A 15,571-nucleotide genomic window follows, 5' to 3' on the forward strand; every position below is an offset into this window, starting at 1 on the left:
CGCTTTCTGGGTGACCAGTCAACGCTTTGTGCCATTTCTTTAATTTTATTACATTTTACAAGCTCACTAAATGAAAGAACACAAAAAAACCCAACCAACTTGATAGCAATCACATAACACACATGACGAATGTCCTCCTCTCAGCTCCAATACAGAACATCAATAGCCAAATCCTACTGTGACCTTATTGGCTCATTGCCAAAACAAGATGATACCTGATTGGCTCTTTAAACACTCATGCTCATTGGCTACATTCAAATGAAGGAAAGCTACTTCATATCAACCTAAGCAACTTGTGCTTCTTTTTTCTGGTTATTTGGCTATAACTTTTCATAGAATACAGATAATTGAACAAACTTTGTTGCATTACATTCTTGATTAAATTATCTTTCCATTGATATATAATTTTATGGTATTACACCAAAAATAATTGGTGTTATGAGCCATCAAAACTCAAAAATACACTTTTTCCAAAAGGTTTCCACAATTTTGGCCACTAGTGTACATGGGAGAAAATGGTATGGGAAAGACTTGTTTTTTTTTACCCCGGAGGACAAAGGCATATGGAATGAAGAAAGAGGATGAGAAGTTGGTTTGGCAAGTCTAGAACTGAATGGTATATGAATGTTGGCCAGCAGCTACATGTGTTTATACACAGAGGGAAGGTGGAGGAAGTAATAGTAGCAGCCAGTTTAGTGGAGCAGCATCAATGGAACTATCTACAGAAAAGACATAATACAGAAAGAGAGCTTCTATGGGAAGGTGAACAGAATAAGGTAACAGAAAAAACAGAAGATAAAAAACATCAAGAGAATGCAATCGGAATTATATAACAATACTTCAGATAAAAAGCAGATCAGAAACCTGAAATGTGGAAATGCAGCTAGAGTAGACGTTATTCAACCAGAAATGCTCAATATGGAGGTATAAAGGTTTTACAGTAGTGGCTGCACTGTACAATTCAGAAACCCTAGTCAAAAGGTCCAATCAAAAATGAATGGCTTAAATCATGATAATAGTATCCTGCTAAAATGAAGAAAATAAAACCGAATATGAGAATTACAGAGAAATTTTACTATTGAATATTTATGCAAAGAGCTGAGCTAGAAGTAAAACATTGATCAAAGACTAGAGACCACAGATATGAAAGTTAGAAAAATTAGAGTGAAAAGATGGCATCAATGGCAGAACAATATTAAAAATTAAGATATGAGGAAGGAAGTTAACACTGTTACCATTCAGGAGCGTGTGAAGCTAATCTCAGGTAGCAAGGTTGCAATCAGAATGGGAAAGAAAAGGTTAGGAAAACAGGCACTTGACGCCAGGAAAAAAACTTACGAACTAGGTAGATTGATGACTAAGTTAATAATAATAAACTTTTCATAGTATCCTGCACATCCATTGAGGGTAAATATACCAAGAAATTAATGGATTACGATAGGCTATTGATTGCCAAATAGCTGAAGTCTAATTTATTGCATTTTTTGTATAATAATGGATTCACTGCAGTTATACTATTATGTTTTCTAATTGTAGTTTAATTTTATCCTCTGATGATGATCATAAACATCATTATCAAATTCCTGATATGTATCCTCAAGGAATGTACAGGATAGTAATACTATATGCATTATAGTATTATAGTAATACTATATGCATTATAGTATTATAGTAATACTATAATACTATATGCATTATAGTAATACTATGTGCTTAAATTTACAAAGGGTTGCATTTGCAAAAAAAGTCTGAGGAAAAAGGGACAAAGACCAATTTTTGGAACTCCTGTCAAAGTTTTGAAAATTTAACTTTACTTTTTAAAGTAAAATACAAATTTTTTGTACTTTAGACAGAGAAAAATGTGTGAGAAATAATATAAAATTAATAATCTTGGATTTCTGGAAATTATTTCCACGTGGCTCTAGGAAAAAAAAATAGTAATAAAAGAACATCCTGTGCATTACATATACAAGCAGCTGACACTTTTAAACAAACCATCAAGCTTTCAAATTAAATGTTTATACAAGATAATTAAAGTTTGTTATTAAATAGAATACTGATTGGAAATAAACATACTCTGAAATTTTTTTTACTGAAGGATGATCTATCTGATCCACTGAGTTACTTAACATGAGAAATTTTAAATTTTAATGTATATTTAACACTGAACACAGTAATGAGGCCAAGATAGCATGCTTAGAAAATGGGAACATACAAAACCAATATTTTCATATGGGAAAACCTAGCATAGAAAAGAGCAAAATTTAAAATTTAAGTGACATGAACTCAGAAAATTTATTACCACACATGGACAACCAATCAATAATAATGTTGTCGGTTCTTTCAAATAAATCATCAGATTATGAAGGATAAAAGCAGAAAGCAAGTTATAAGTTTGTTGTGATACTTTGAGTGATATGGATAATAATTAATGTATGGCCATGTGGGAGAGGCTGTGTATGGTTTGTGTATACTGTGATCAGTACTTATAGCTAGAGACTGAGCAACATAATTTCATTTTGGTTTTTGAAAACTGATGATGGTTACTGAGGGTGTGTTTTAATTTTAACACGTGGGATTTTTGATCTCGTTCATGTTCACACTGCCATGGTGGTCTTTCTGAATGTTTTTAACGGGTCTGTCTCTCCACTGTGTTTTATCTCATTCCCTTTAACCATCATCATCATCAAATTCCTGCCATGTACCCTCAAGGGGTGTACAGGATATGATAGTACTACAAGAAAAAATTACATCATTACTAACTTCCTATCTACAATTTTCCTCCAAATCAGTCTGTTACTTGTCAAGACTCCAACATTATCAGATCTTATATTTCTATCGTCTAAGGCACTTTGTACCATATCAATCCACCTATATCTTGGTCTTCCTCTGGGTCGTTGTCCTGCCAACCTGGCAGAGAAGACTTGTTTTGCTAATCTTTTCTCTCCCTTTTTATTTAAGTGACCATACCACCTGAGATTAGCTCTGCTAACACATTCCTGGATGCTGACAATGTCAAATAATTTCCTAATATCCTCATTTTTAATATCATATTGCCATTGATGCCATCTGTTCAGGCCTCTAATCTTTCTCAGGACTCTCATATCTGCGGTCTCTAGTCTTTGGTCAAGTGTTTTACTTCTAATCCAGCTCTCAGATCCATAAGTTAAAACTGGTTTGAACACTGTCTTGTATACAGCTAATTTAGTGTTCTGACTAATTTCTCTCTTATTCCATATGAATTTATTCAATTGACTTCCCACCATACCAGCTTTGCTGATTCTGTTGTCTATTTCTATATTGAATTTACCATCTTCACTAAAAATCGTGCCTAAGTAGCTGAAATGTTTTACTTGTTCCACAGGTTCTCCATTCACAACACAGTTGACATTTTCAATGATTCTACCTATTTTATTGTCTTTGTCTTTTTACTGCTGACCTTCATACCATATCTATTACAACAGTTATTCAATTTAGTCAGAGATCTTGCAGACTTGTCGCGGATTTATTTAGAAGTATAACATCATCCGCATAAAGCAAAGAGCTGACATTAACATCTCCAATTCTGATATCATGTTTAATACCACTTTCCTTCATAATGCGATCCATATAGATAATTAATAACAGAGGGGATAATGTACATCCTTGTTTCACACCAGATTTAACATTAAACCATCTTGTACTTCCTTCAATTCTAACTGCTGACATACAACTCAAATAAAGACTAAGTATTGCTTGATATAATGCACCATTGACACCACATAACTGTAGCGTATTGAATAGCTTCTCTCTTGGCACCTTGTCATATGCCTTTTCCAAATTGACAAAACTTAAATACAGATCTTTGTTATATTCCCATGCTTTCTCGACTATTTGTCGTAAAGTGAAGATCTGATCCTGACAGCCTCTATTTGGCCCGAATCCAGCTTGTTCTTCAAGAAAAAAAAAAGTATTACCTTACTTTTCGGAAACCCCTCGTTTTTAATCCATATGTTTGATATGAGAGGTTTCCAAAAAGTAAGGCAACACATTTTTTTTTTTTTTTACTTAATAATGGTGAAAGGGAATGAAATAAAACACAGTGGAGAGACAGACCCGTTAAAAACATTCAGAAAGACAGCATGTGAAGTGAAGTTATTTGTTTTTTGCAAGCAAAAGGGGGTTTCACTGTGAACTGGTTGCAGTGTATGGCAAAAAGGTGATGTCAAAGAAGCAGGTGTGTTTTGGGTGCAATGAATTTAAAGCAAGCTGAGGTGACATCGACATCAGACCGGCAAGCCTTCATTGAGTAAGACAGAAGACAACACTTCATACATTATGGGCATCATCCTTGAAGATCAGCAAGTGAAACTGTGTGAAATACAAGTGGAGAACTTAAGTCCACTATTTATGAAATTGTTTGCGATGTCCTTGACTTTCAAAAATGTGTTCCTGCTGTGTGCCCCTACAATTGTCAGAGGAGCACAAAGCAACATGCATGGAGATGTACCTGGAGAATCTTTTGCGATACAGCAACAAATGTGAGGATCTATCTTGCCTAATCACAGAAGATGAAACATGGATTCATCACTATGCCACCAGAAAGCAAACAAGACTCCATGACCTGAAAACACCCGCAATCTCCTGTGCTCAAAAAATTCAAAACTGTTCCCACTGTCTGAAAAGTCATGGTCACAGTGTTTGTGGATCGACAAGGCATTCTGCTGGTGGTCTTCTTGCCGAAGGGAGGAACAATCAATGCAGAGCTTTACTGTGCAACAATGGACAAATTGAAAGCCAACATTTGATGCAAATGACCAGGACTGCTGACAAGCAGCATGATTTTGGTGCACGACAATGCTACTCCACACACACACCGCAACACGACCTGTTGTAAGAACTGCTAAAAAAGTGAAAGTTTTATTAATATTATATTTAAACAATAAATAAAAAATGTCATCTAAAGGTAGAGTGTTTTTGACATTTTCCTCAGTTAAAAAAAGCAGAAAATCATTTACCACTGAGGAAAAAAAATGGAAGTGAATTGACATATCGAATCAGGTGACAGCCATTCTGATGTATGTAATGAAGTTAATGCCTTCTACAGTTTCAACAACAGTCATCAATGTAGAGAACATAAAGTGTTCACATTCAGGAAATTGTTAATGCAAAAGTGTCAATTAGTGAAGTAATGAATATATATGGAAAAAATATTAGTGCTGTGGATTGATGATATGAAATCAAAACATTTCAACAATTCAAGAAGTAATCACAGACAAGATAAATTCAGGTGTTTAATGAAATAAATAAAGAAGCTGATGAAAAGAATCATTTGTACTACAGGAACTAATCTCATTTAAATACATTATAATTTTACCTCAATTTTCAAAGATTCAGTTTACGAACAGTTGGTTGGGAACCTAACCTATTTGTAAAATGAGGCCTTCCTGTATTAGAAATTACTTGCAAATCTCAACCTGTCATCATTACAGCATAAAAAAAAATCTGTCCTATTAACACAACTTATTAATTAAGCATAAAAAAACTTATTGTTTAATACTGACCATATACATATTTTTTATGCTTAACTTTCAAACGACCAAATATACAATTTATTAATGTTTAGAAATACCCTTGAATCTTCTGGAATCAACAATATTCTCAACAGCTCACAAACTATGTTCCCTCATCCCAAATCAACATACCAAAAACACATAAAATTTTCAAGTTCCCAGATATCCACAACACCAAATGTATCTTTAAATATTCTAATTACAAAATTGTCATCATCACTAACGATAAACTACAAAACTTACTAAAACATAAAACTACAATAACACCATCTGATATACTACTGTACATCATAATATTGTCTACAAATTCAATTATAAACTGAGAAGCTACATCAGACCCACTCCTTTCCCTGACCACTAGTGCCTGAATATATCTTGTTAGTTATTATTTAACAGAATGACATCTGTTTTTGTCTTCTTCTTTTTTATCTTCTTAACCACCAATTATGTCAACATGGTACTTCTCTAACTGTTCTGTGAGTTCCACTTCTTTTCCATTGATAATTCTTATGTACTTGTCTTCAATTCTGGTCATGTTGAATTTGAGTGTGTGTGTGTGTGTTTCAGTAGCTGACTTCATTGTGTACTCTGTTTCTCTGATAAAAACAGCAGATACCATGTTTGCTCATGGACATTCCATCCAGTATGACATTGATGGGATATCAGCATGGATGCTAAAAGAGTGTTCAGCTCAACTGGCTATTCCTTTGTTTGAGTCTCAGAACAGGAAAGATTCCACAGGAGCGCAAAGACTGATGCATCCAACTGCTGACCTATTAGTATCTCTGGAATAGTGGTGAAGATTTTGGAAAAGTTGATTAGGGCTCACATTCAGAAATGGGTTGACAGAGAATCTCTATTTTGCAATGAACAGTATGGGTTTACTAAGAGAAGGTCATGTTTTAGCAACTTGCTCACATTGAGTTAGACAAGAGAAATGATACACCACGATACTTATGGATTTTGATTATAAAATATTAGCATGGATAACAGGATGGCTGACTGACAGATATCAAAAGTGGTGTGTGGAGAATGTGAGTCTGCAAGATTTAAGGTAATCAGTGGTGTACCACAGTCTTTGGTCTGCTGTTATTTAATCTGTACATTAATGACATTGGGAAGGATTTGACAGGTAACATACAGCTATTTGCTGATGATGCAAAGATAGGCAGGATAATCAAGAATGCAGCTGATACACGGTACTTGCAGGATGATTTGGATAGGCTGGAATTGGGAGCATGGGAAAATGGCTGTCGATTCAATGTTAGTAAATCTAAAGTCATGCACTTCAGTCAGATTAGATGTCCAATGTCACAATATATTTGTGGGATTATGCTAGAGGAAAGTAATCAGGATAGGGATCTGAAAGTTTTAGTAGATCACAGAGAATAATTGCAATGCTGAAATGAACCTTGATGTAAAAATAAGGAAGTCATTCTGCCTCTTTGCAAGGTCTTGATAAGACCTCATTTGGACTATTGCATTTCTGTCCGGTTTCTGTGGTGATTCTGATATAGTGGAGCAAGGGCAAAGGAGAGTCAAAAATGATATTAGGATTCTGGAATACTGATTATGAAGATTGAGAATTTGTAGATTGCAGACACTAGCAAACAGGAGAAAGAGGGACTCATAAGTATGATTGAAACTTACAAACTTCTGAAAGGATCATACAGGATTTCAGTTGATGGCATTTTTCATTTTATGGAGTGTGAGGAAAGGACAAGAGTGCATCCTTGGAAGCTGAGAACGGATGCTGTCAAGAAGGGGACGAGAGCTAGATTTTTCTCTCATACAGTGGTACGTAATTGGAATGGATTGCCATTGGATGTTGTATGTGCAAGTAGTATGAATTAATTCAAGAGCAAATGTGACAGCTGGTGAGTGTAATATGTGGCCTCTCTTGCGTTCCTGACTCCTGGAGTCTCTTAATAATAATTGCTTTTCAGTAAAGATGAATTATTCAGTCCCATATAGAGAGACAAGGATTTTTCCTCCTACAAGACAGACAAACCAGGCAGAAAAACACATAACATGCTACATTAGCATCAGTTATATTGGCTATAAGTCTAAACAACCCAACAAATTCCATCACATGTGAAATAAAATTTCATTACATCCCATATGTTTGAAAGCATTCAGATCACGATTTGTGTTCACCAGAGAATTTTGGAAATAATGCTCTCTAAACTATTGTCGAACCTTTATGGCTAAAATGATTTTTGTAGTCATCGTGTAAGCTCTATCTACTCTATCTCCTGTGGGATAGCATCATGATCATAGATTTAATATTGAATAGGAGTTGCAGATATGCTTGTTCAGGTTGCACAAATCACTAAGAATCACTACAGTACTGTGTTTTCCCAAAAGCTTTGCAGATCAAGATAAAACCTGCCAGCAGTTTGAACCATAGAGAAAATTCATGCCAAATTCAAAGTTTCATATAGTCACATTCCACACTCTACATTTACAATCACTGTAGAATTAACAGAAATTTTGATTTCTTGTTACTATAATAAATGAAGGAATTCTGAATATGCACAAATAATATAGGTGCCATATGCTTATTTTTGTAAAATAGGAATTTTGAAACCTTTCTGAAATCCTGTGAAAACTATTTCTAGAGGCAATTTCATAACATCAAATATATAAGTCTTGTCATAGCTTTGGTTTCTGGTCTGATTTATTCTTTGTGTTATGGAAATGCAAGGGGGGAAACCTTGCATTTCCATGCAAGTTAAGGAACACCTCTAAAAGCATTTCTGCTTTTAGAGGTGTTCCTTAACATGCAGGCAAATGCTGAGGTTTTGTTGAAGTCACTAATACTGCCTGTTCTATCCATGCTGTTTATGGTACACTAACAAAGATGAATTTCTGTTACTTAAATATAAAGAGCCAATAGGCTTCATTTCGGCGATATAAACATTATTTAAATTAAGGGGATATTAAATCCCACATCGTTTTAAAACCGAATAAGAAACTCAAAGATTGGAATCAGAGAGTCTCATGCCGAATATAGTAAACTACAAAAGTATCGGCGCTTACTAGCGTGAGCTAATGCAAGTAATCTTAGTATGTAGTACAATCTCGGGCAACTCACAGCAAAGGTGGTAAAGTTCTGATCGCTATTCTTGGTATTTTCCATAATGTAAAAACACATTTCCTAGGAAATGTATGCTGTTATTACATTATGGTGGGAGGTCACTACCCAGACCGGTTTCAGCCTTTATTGAGGCTTTATCAGTGAGTAGCTAGACCAAATAAATACCAAAGGGTATAGCGAAAAGAACTTATATACTCTGCTATACGAGTTGTCAAAAAGGTGCAACCATTAAGTTATTTAAATATAAAAAGCCAATAGGCTTCATTTCGGCGATATAAACATTATTTAAATTAAGGGGATAATATCCCCTTAATTTAAATAATGAATTTCTGTATTAATAGTCCTATGCTTATAGAACTATAAGCACATTGAATTAGTGAAATGTGCAAATTAGTTTTTTTTTTTTTGCATCGGACATGCCATATGAATGACAATCTCTGTTTAATGTAGATTTAGTAATTTGACACTAATTTTCCTATTATTATCCTCATAAACACAGACTTAATTCATTATCTCAAATAACATTTTATTACAAAAAAATACCTGTCCATTGGAATGTCCAATCGCAGATCTAAGGATAGAATCAGGAGGTGCTAAAACATCAACCAGAGAAACTGCATCATCTTTCAGTGAAGAACTTAACTTTAATATTCCACATGTAATCACAATATGAGGAATTTGGCCTGTGCAATATCCCCCTATTAAAGAAGCATGGATTCTAAATTAGCTGACAATGATTTTTGCTTTTTTTTTGAGTTAAGATTGTAATAAAGTTACAGTCAATTCTCACTAGAGGTAACTCATAGGAACTAAGGAATAGTTTGTTATATTGTCATTCTAAAGAAAATTTACTATATTAACGTGCCTATGTAATGTAAGGTGAAACGTCTTGGTAGTTTGTTATTGCAAGTGAATATTTGTTATAGTGAGAGTCAATTATATTATTTAATCCAGCTATTGAAATATCACTGCACTATTTAAAATTCAGATACTTCACCTTCTACAGAGTTCGTTTTCAGCAGTGACTAATTTTATTTTTAGTACTTTATTATTTTCATAAATCAGCAGAGGATATATGCAAATGTCAAAAAAAGGGACATATTTAAGGATCACTTGAAAGAGCCAGCAATCTAGTGGCACACAGCAAGAAAGTATATTGTAGGTAGCCTGGGGAAACATTTTTTTGTTTCCACAAGGAAGAGGGAAAATAATTATGCAAAAGCTTAAAATTTACAATTTCAATGCATTTTTTTATAGAAAAAAAAATTGCAGATTATAAAGTTCAGGCTTTCATAACTTTAGTAGTAATTAATTTGGTTAAATAAAACTGATATATTTATATGACAAATACCAATATTCCCTATGTTATTATGGTAGGCATTTTCCAAGTTAAAAGTTACTAAAGTATAACCATAAATATGAACATTTCTATCAATTCTTTTTCCTGTTATAATAACAAGTTTTAGTTAGCAAAAAACATAAAAAAAAAAAGAAAGAAAATCATTGAGCACATGTTAATCAGTTCATAAGAGATTATACATATTGTTTATTTACAAAGGCACAAGGGTACCAAGCCAAATTTTTTATACTTTGCTTTGGCCTTTTTAAAATGAACTCTTCACACACACAAAAAAGTCTAAACATAACTATAAATTCACATGTATGCCACAGTCATTAACTTTTTATTAATATGTAATAAAATATTATTATAAAATATTCAATATTAATAAATTTTTTTTATTAATATTGAAGCCTTTGGCTCTTCATATAATTCATAATTTATAGGACACCTTCTTGGCTATTCTCATAGGTATATAAGTTCTGTTTGCTACAAACTTGGTATTACTAGGTCTACCTACTCACTGATGAGACCTCAATAAAGGTTGAAACCAGTCTGGGTAGTGACCTTCTCTCATAATGTAGAACAGCAATACAGCTCCTAGGAGCTGGGTTTCACATTATGGGTAAATACCAAGAATAGTGATCGGAGCTTGCTCCACCCTTACTATGAGTTGCCTCAGTGTAGCACTACCAAATGGGTCAGATGTTGCACTATCCAGGAATTTGCTTACACTTAGACTTGCCGAACTTTATATAGTTTCTACATTCGGCATGAAACTCTGAGTTTCTTATTCGGCTATGAAACAATATGGGATGTAATATCCCTTAACTTAAATAAGTTCATGTTGCCAAATTGAAGCCTTTGGCTCTTCATATAATTAATAATTTATTAGGACACCTTCTTGACTATTCTCATAGTAGGGTATATAACTTCTGTTTGCTACAAACTTGGTATTATTAGGTCTACCTACTCACTGATGAGACTTCAATAAAGGTTGAAACCAGTCTGGGTAGCGACCTTCTCTCATAATGTAGAACAGCAATACAGCTCCTAGGAGCTGGGTTTCACATTATGGGTAAATACCAAGAATAGTGATCAGAGCTTGCTCCACCCTTACTATGAGTTGCCTCGGTTAGCACTACCAAATCGGACAGATGTTGCACTATCCAGGTATTTGCTTATGCTTGGACTCTCCGAACTTTATATAGTTTCTATATTCAGCATGAAACTCTTTGAGTTTCTTATTCGGCTATGAAACAATATTGGATGTAATATCCCTTAACTTATATAACTGATACATTTATTTTATACATTTGAGGAACAATTTTCCAGACTTTTGGAATAGTGAGACAGTCATTACGGTTAAGATTGGGTCTGTGCTGTAAGGCCAGCACTTTTTTTTATACAAATGCTCGGTTTATATATCGATTGATGTAGTAGCTTGGTGTGTTGCCACTGGATTCTGTGGTTGGCGTTTTCAACTCCAAGTTGTGCGAGCCCAGATTTGATATTCAAAGATGTGTTTATTTGCAGATCTTCCTGTTTGTCCATGGTAAGACAAGTTACAAGAATATGGCACTTTGTATACGCCAGGTAGCATCATTGATGACAGTTTGTCTTTTAGAGAAGGTAACAAATTGTGAATTTAGTTTATAGGTAGCAACGAGTTTGTATTTCTTAAAAATTTTTGATAAATGTTCAAAGATGCCTTTGATATAAGGTATAGGAGTTCTGTGTGCTTCTTCTTGTCTAGGTTGATCATTTTTATCTTTAATCATTTCTAATTCTTGTTTTAAAAATTCTTCAGAGGAACAAAATGTGTGTGCTCTGGATACCAAAGATTTTATGATGCTGTATTTTTGAGATGGATGGTGAGCCAGTGTATTGTGGATATAATGACCTGCAAAAGTTGTTTTTTTCGATAGATGGTTTTCCAGAGATGCGGGGAGAGTTTGTCTTTTGGAGAAGGTAACAAATTGTGAATTTGGTTTATAGGTAGCGGCGAGTTTGTATTTCTTCAAAATTTTTTATAAACATTCAGAGATGCCTTTGATATATGGTATAGGAGTTTTGTGGGCTTCTCGTCTAGGTTGATATTTATGATGTCTATGCAGTCTGGAGTCACACTGCACAAGAACTTTACTCATTTCTAAATAATATCAACAATCTACATCCTCACATCAAATTCATACTAGAAAAGGAATCATTGCAAGGTATTTCCTTTCTCGATGAACATATCCAACATAATAAAGACGGTTCCATTTCCACTTCTGTCTATTACACTTTTCAGGTCATTATATCCACCATACACTGGCTCACCATCCATCTCAAAAATACAGCATTATACAAATTTTGTTCCTCTGAAGAAATTTGAAACAAGAATTGGAAATTATTAAAGACACAGCCTTACTAAATGGACTTAATCCAATAATAACTCAAAAAAATTATTAGCCACCCTCCAAAACATCAACCTATACAAGAAGAAGCACACAGGACTCCTATACCTTATATCAAAGGCATCTCTGAACATTTATCAAAAATTTTGAGGAAATACAAACTCCTTGCTACCTATAAACCAAATTCACAATTTGTTACCTTCTCCAAAAGAAAAACTCTCACCAATGATGCTACCTGGCATATACAAAAAGTGCCATGTTCTTGTAACTTGTCTTGCTATGGACAAACAGGAAGATTTGCAAATAAACGAATCTCTGAATATCAAGATCATTTCCATCTTAAGAAAGATTCCGGTAATTGGACCACATGTTTATTAAGATAAATAACAATAAAAAACAAACCCGACAAGTTTTGTAAGTCGTTTGACTTACATCTTCAGGGGGTCAAAGGTAACTAAAAGTTTAAACACAAGAAATGAGAAATTACTCAAAATAGTTCATTCTATGCAATTGTGGCTGTCTAACTGTTCATTAAATGAAATATCCAAATGCAGATTCAATGCAATGCTAAGTGTGAACAGTGCTGGATGCTGTCACGTTCTGTTGTTCACATTCACATTGTCCGAGGTCTGACTTGGGTACATTTTTCGATACATGGTTTTTTCCCAGAGATGTGGGGAGAGTTTGTCTTTTGGAGAAGGTACCCAAGTCAGACCTCGGACAACGTGAACATGACAGCATTGTTCAAACTTAGCATTGCACTGAATCTGCATTTGGATATTTCATTTAATGAACAGTTAGACGGCCACAACTGCATAGAATGAACTATTTCGAGTAATTTCTTGTGTTTAAACTTTTAGTTACCTTTAACCCCTGAAGACGTAAGTCAAACGACTTACGAAACTTATCGGGTTTGTTTTTTATTGTTATTTATCTTAATAAACACGTGGTCCAATTACCGGAATCTTTCTTATGAACTGCTCAACCACAGAAACCTATGCCTACATATCCATCTTAACGAATCTCACACAACATGGAGCTGAAAATGCCAACCATAGAATCCAGTGGCAACACACCAAGCTACTACATTGATCAATATATAAACGTAAGCATTTGTATAAAGAAAGTGCTGAAGCCTTAAAGCACAGACCCAATCTTAACTGTAATGACTGTCTCACTATCCCAAAAATTTGGGAAATTGTTATTCTCAAATGTATAAAATAAATGTAACAGTTATATTTTAATTTAATTAAAATATAACTTTACAGCTCAATAGTATTTAGTCCTTAAACATGACAAAGACAAAGAAAATAAGCAGAAGCATTGAAAATGTCAACTGCGTTGCGAATGGAAAACCTGTGGAACAAGTAAAACATTTCAGCTACGTAGGCACAATTTTTAGTGAAGATGGTAAATCAAATACGGAAATAGACATTTGAGAATAACAATTTGGGAAATTGTTATTCTCAAATGTATAAAATAAATGTATCAGTTATATTTTAATTTAATTAAAATATAACTTTACAGCTCAATAGTATTTAGTCCTTAAACATGACAAAGACAAAGAAAATAGGCAGAAGCATTGAAAATGTCAACTGCGTTGCGAATGGAAAACCTGTGGAACAAGTAAAACATTTCAGCTACGTAGGCACAATTTTTAGTGAAGATGGTAAATCAAATACGGAAATAGACAACAGAATCAACAAAGCTGGTATGGTAGGAAGTCAATTGAATAAATTCATATGGAATAAGAGAGAAATTAGTCGGACCACTAAATTAGCTGTATACAAGACAGTGTTCAAACCAGTTTTAACTTATGGATCTGAGAGCTGGGTCAGAAATAAAACACTTGACCAAAGACTAGAGACTGCAGATATGAGAGTCCTGAGAAAGATTAGGGGCATGAACAGATAGCATCAATGGCAATATCATATTAAAAACAAGGATGTTAAGAAAGAACTTGACATTGTCAGCATCCAGGAATGCCTTAGCAGAGCTAATCTTGGGTGGTATGGTCACATAAACAGAATGGGTGAGGAAAGATTAGCAAAACAAGTGTTCTCTGCCAGGTTGGCAGGAAAACGACCCAGAGGAAGACCAAGATATAGGTGGATTGATATGGTAAAAAGTGCCTTTGATGATAGGAAATCCAAGATATGATAATCTTGGAGTCTTGACAAGTAACAGACTGATTTGGAAGAAAATTGTAGATAGGAAGTTAGTAATGATGTAAATTTTTCATGTAGTACTATCATATCCTGTATATTCCCCCCTTTGAGGGTACATGGCAGAAATTTGATGATGATGATGATGACATGCTACTGTATATATAAAGGGATTCCAATGTATGTGCACTAATGTATTTTTAAAATGTAATTCCTATTGTTGTTCAATAACTGTAATGATGTCTTATGATACTTAAGACGAAATATTTACATATTATTAAAAAGTTAATTACTGTGGCATACGTGTGAATTTATAATTATGAATATTCCACAGGTTTCACTATATAAGAAAGTCTAAACATGATTAACATCCTTCACCAAAAAAGAAAAAAATAAAGGAAATCAGATATGCTTGAAATGCTTAGCATAGCAGTTTATTTATTTTTTTTAAGATAACATACTGAATAGGCATGAATATTAGAGAACATTAAATTGTGAAATAGGTCATCCAGATGCAAGAAGGTGCATCTGTTTCATACTATTCACATGAAATGAAAGCAGCAGACAAAAACAAACAAACAAAATATGTGTGTGTGTGTGAGATAGTGTAGTCTTATACATATACAGGTATCCCTCGATTAACATGGTTAATTAATCCCTCAATGTTACCGCGTATATCAAAATCGCGTTAATCAAATCTAATAATCAATGATAAAAATTACAATTCGTTCATGATCGATTACTGTATTAATGAGTCATTTTATAAGGAAAGATAAAAAATGAATGCAAAGTAAATGTTTAATAAATACTTGTACCTACATTATTTATTGCAATTTTTTATCAAAAGAAGTTATCAAGAGTCGTTTGATCAGTTTTAGTTTTTTTCTTAACGGCATAAATTCTATGATAACAAGCAAAATGACTCTCCAGACCCTGCAAACAAGCAATATAAAACATAAAGAAAAGACACTGTTTTTTCTTTATGTTAAATTAAGCGGATATTGAATCCAACATTA

General features: G+C 33.9%; 1 protein-coding gene across 2 annotated transcripts in view; it reads right to left on the reverse strand.

Moving 5' to 3' along the window:
• Positions 1-15,571, reverse strand: part of LOC150101887 (peroxisomal acyl-coenzyme A oxidase 3-like) — a 240,026-nt gene that overhangs the window by 4,379 nt on the left and 220,076 nt on the right. For both annotated transcript variants that reach the window (XM_090400298.1, XM_090400297.1), the window contains one exon: positions 9,196-9,350. In XM_090400298.1, the coding sequence (XP_090256424.1) occupies positions 9,196-9,350 (155 nt within the window). The remainder of the gene's footprint in view (positions 1-9,195; positions 9,351-15,571) is intronic.

This window comes from Typopeltis vanoorti, chromosome 11, assembly GCF_054136105.1.
Source record: "Typopeltis vanoorti isolate ZY-2024b chromosome 11, IOZ_Tvanoo_1.0, whole genome shotgun sequence".
In the NCBI taxonomy this organism is placed as follows: Eukaryota; Metazoa; Arthropoda; class Arachnida; order Uropygi; family Thelyphonidae; genus Typopeltis; species Typopeltis vanoorti.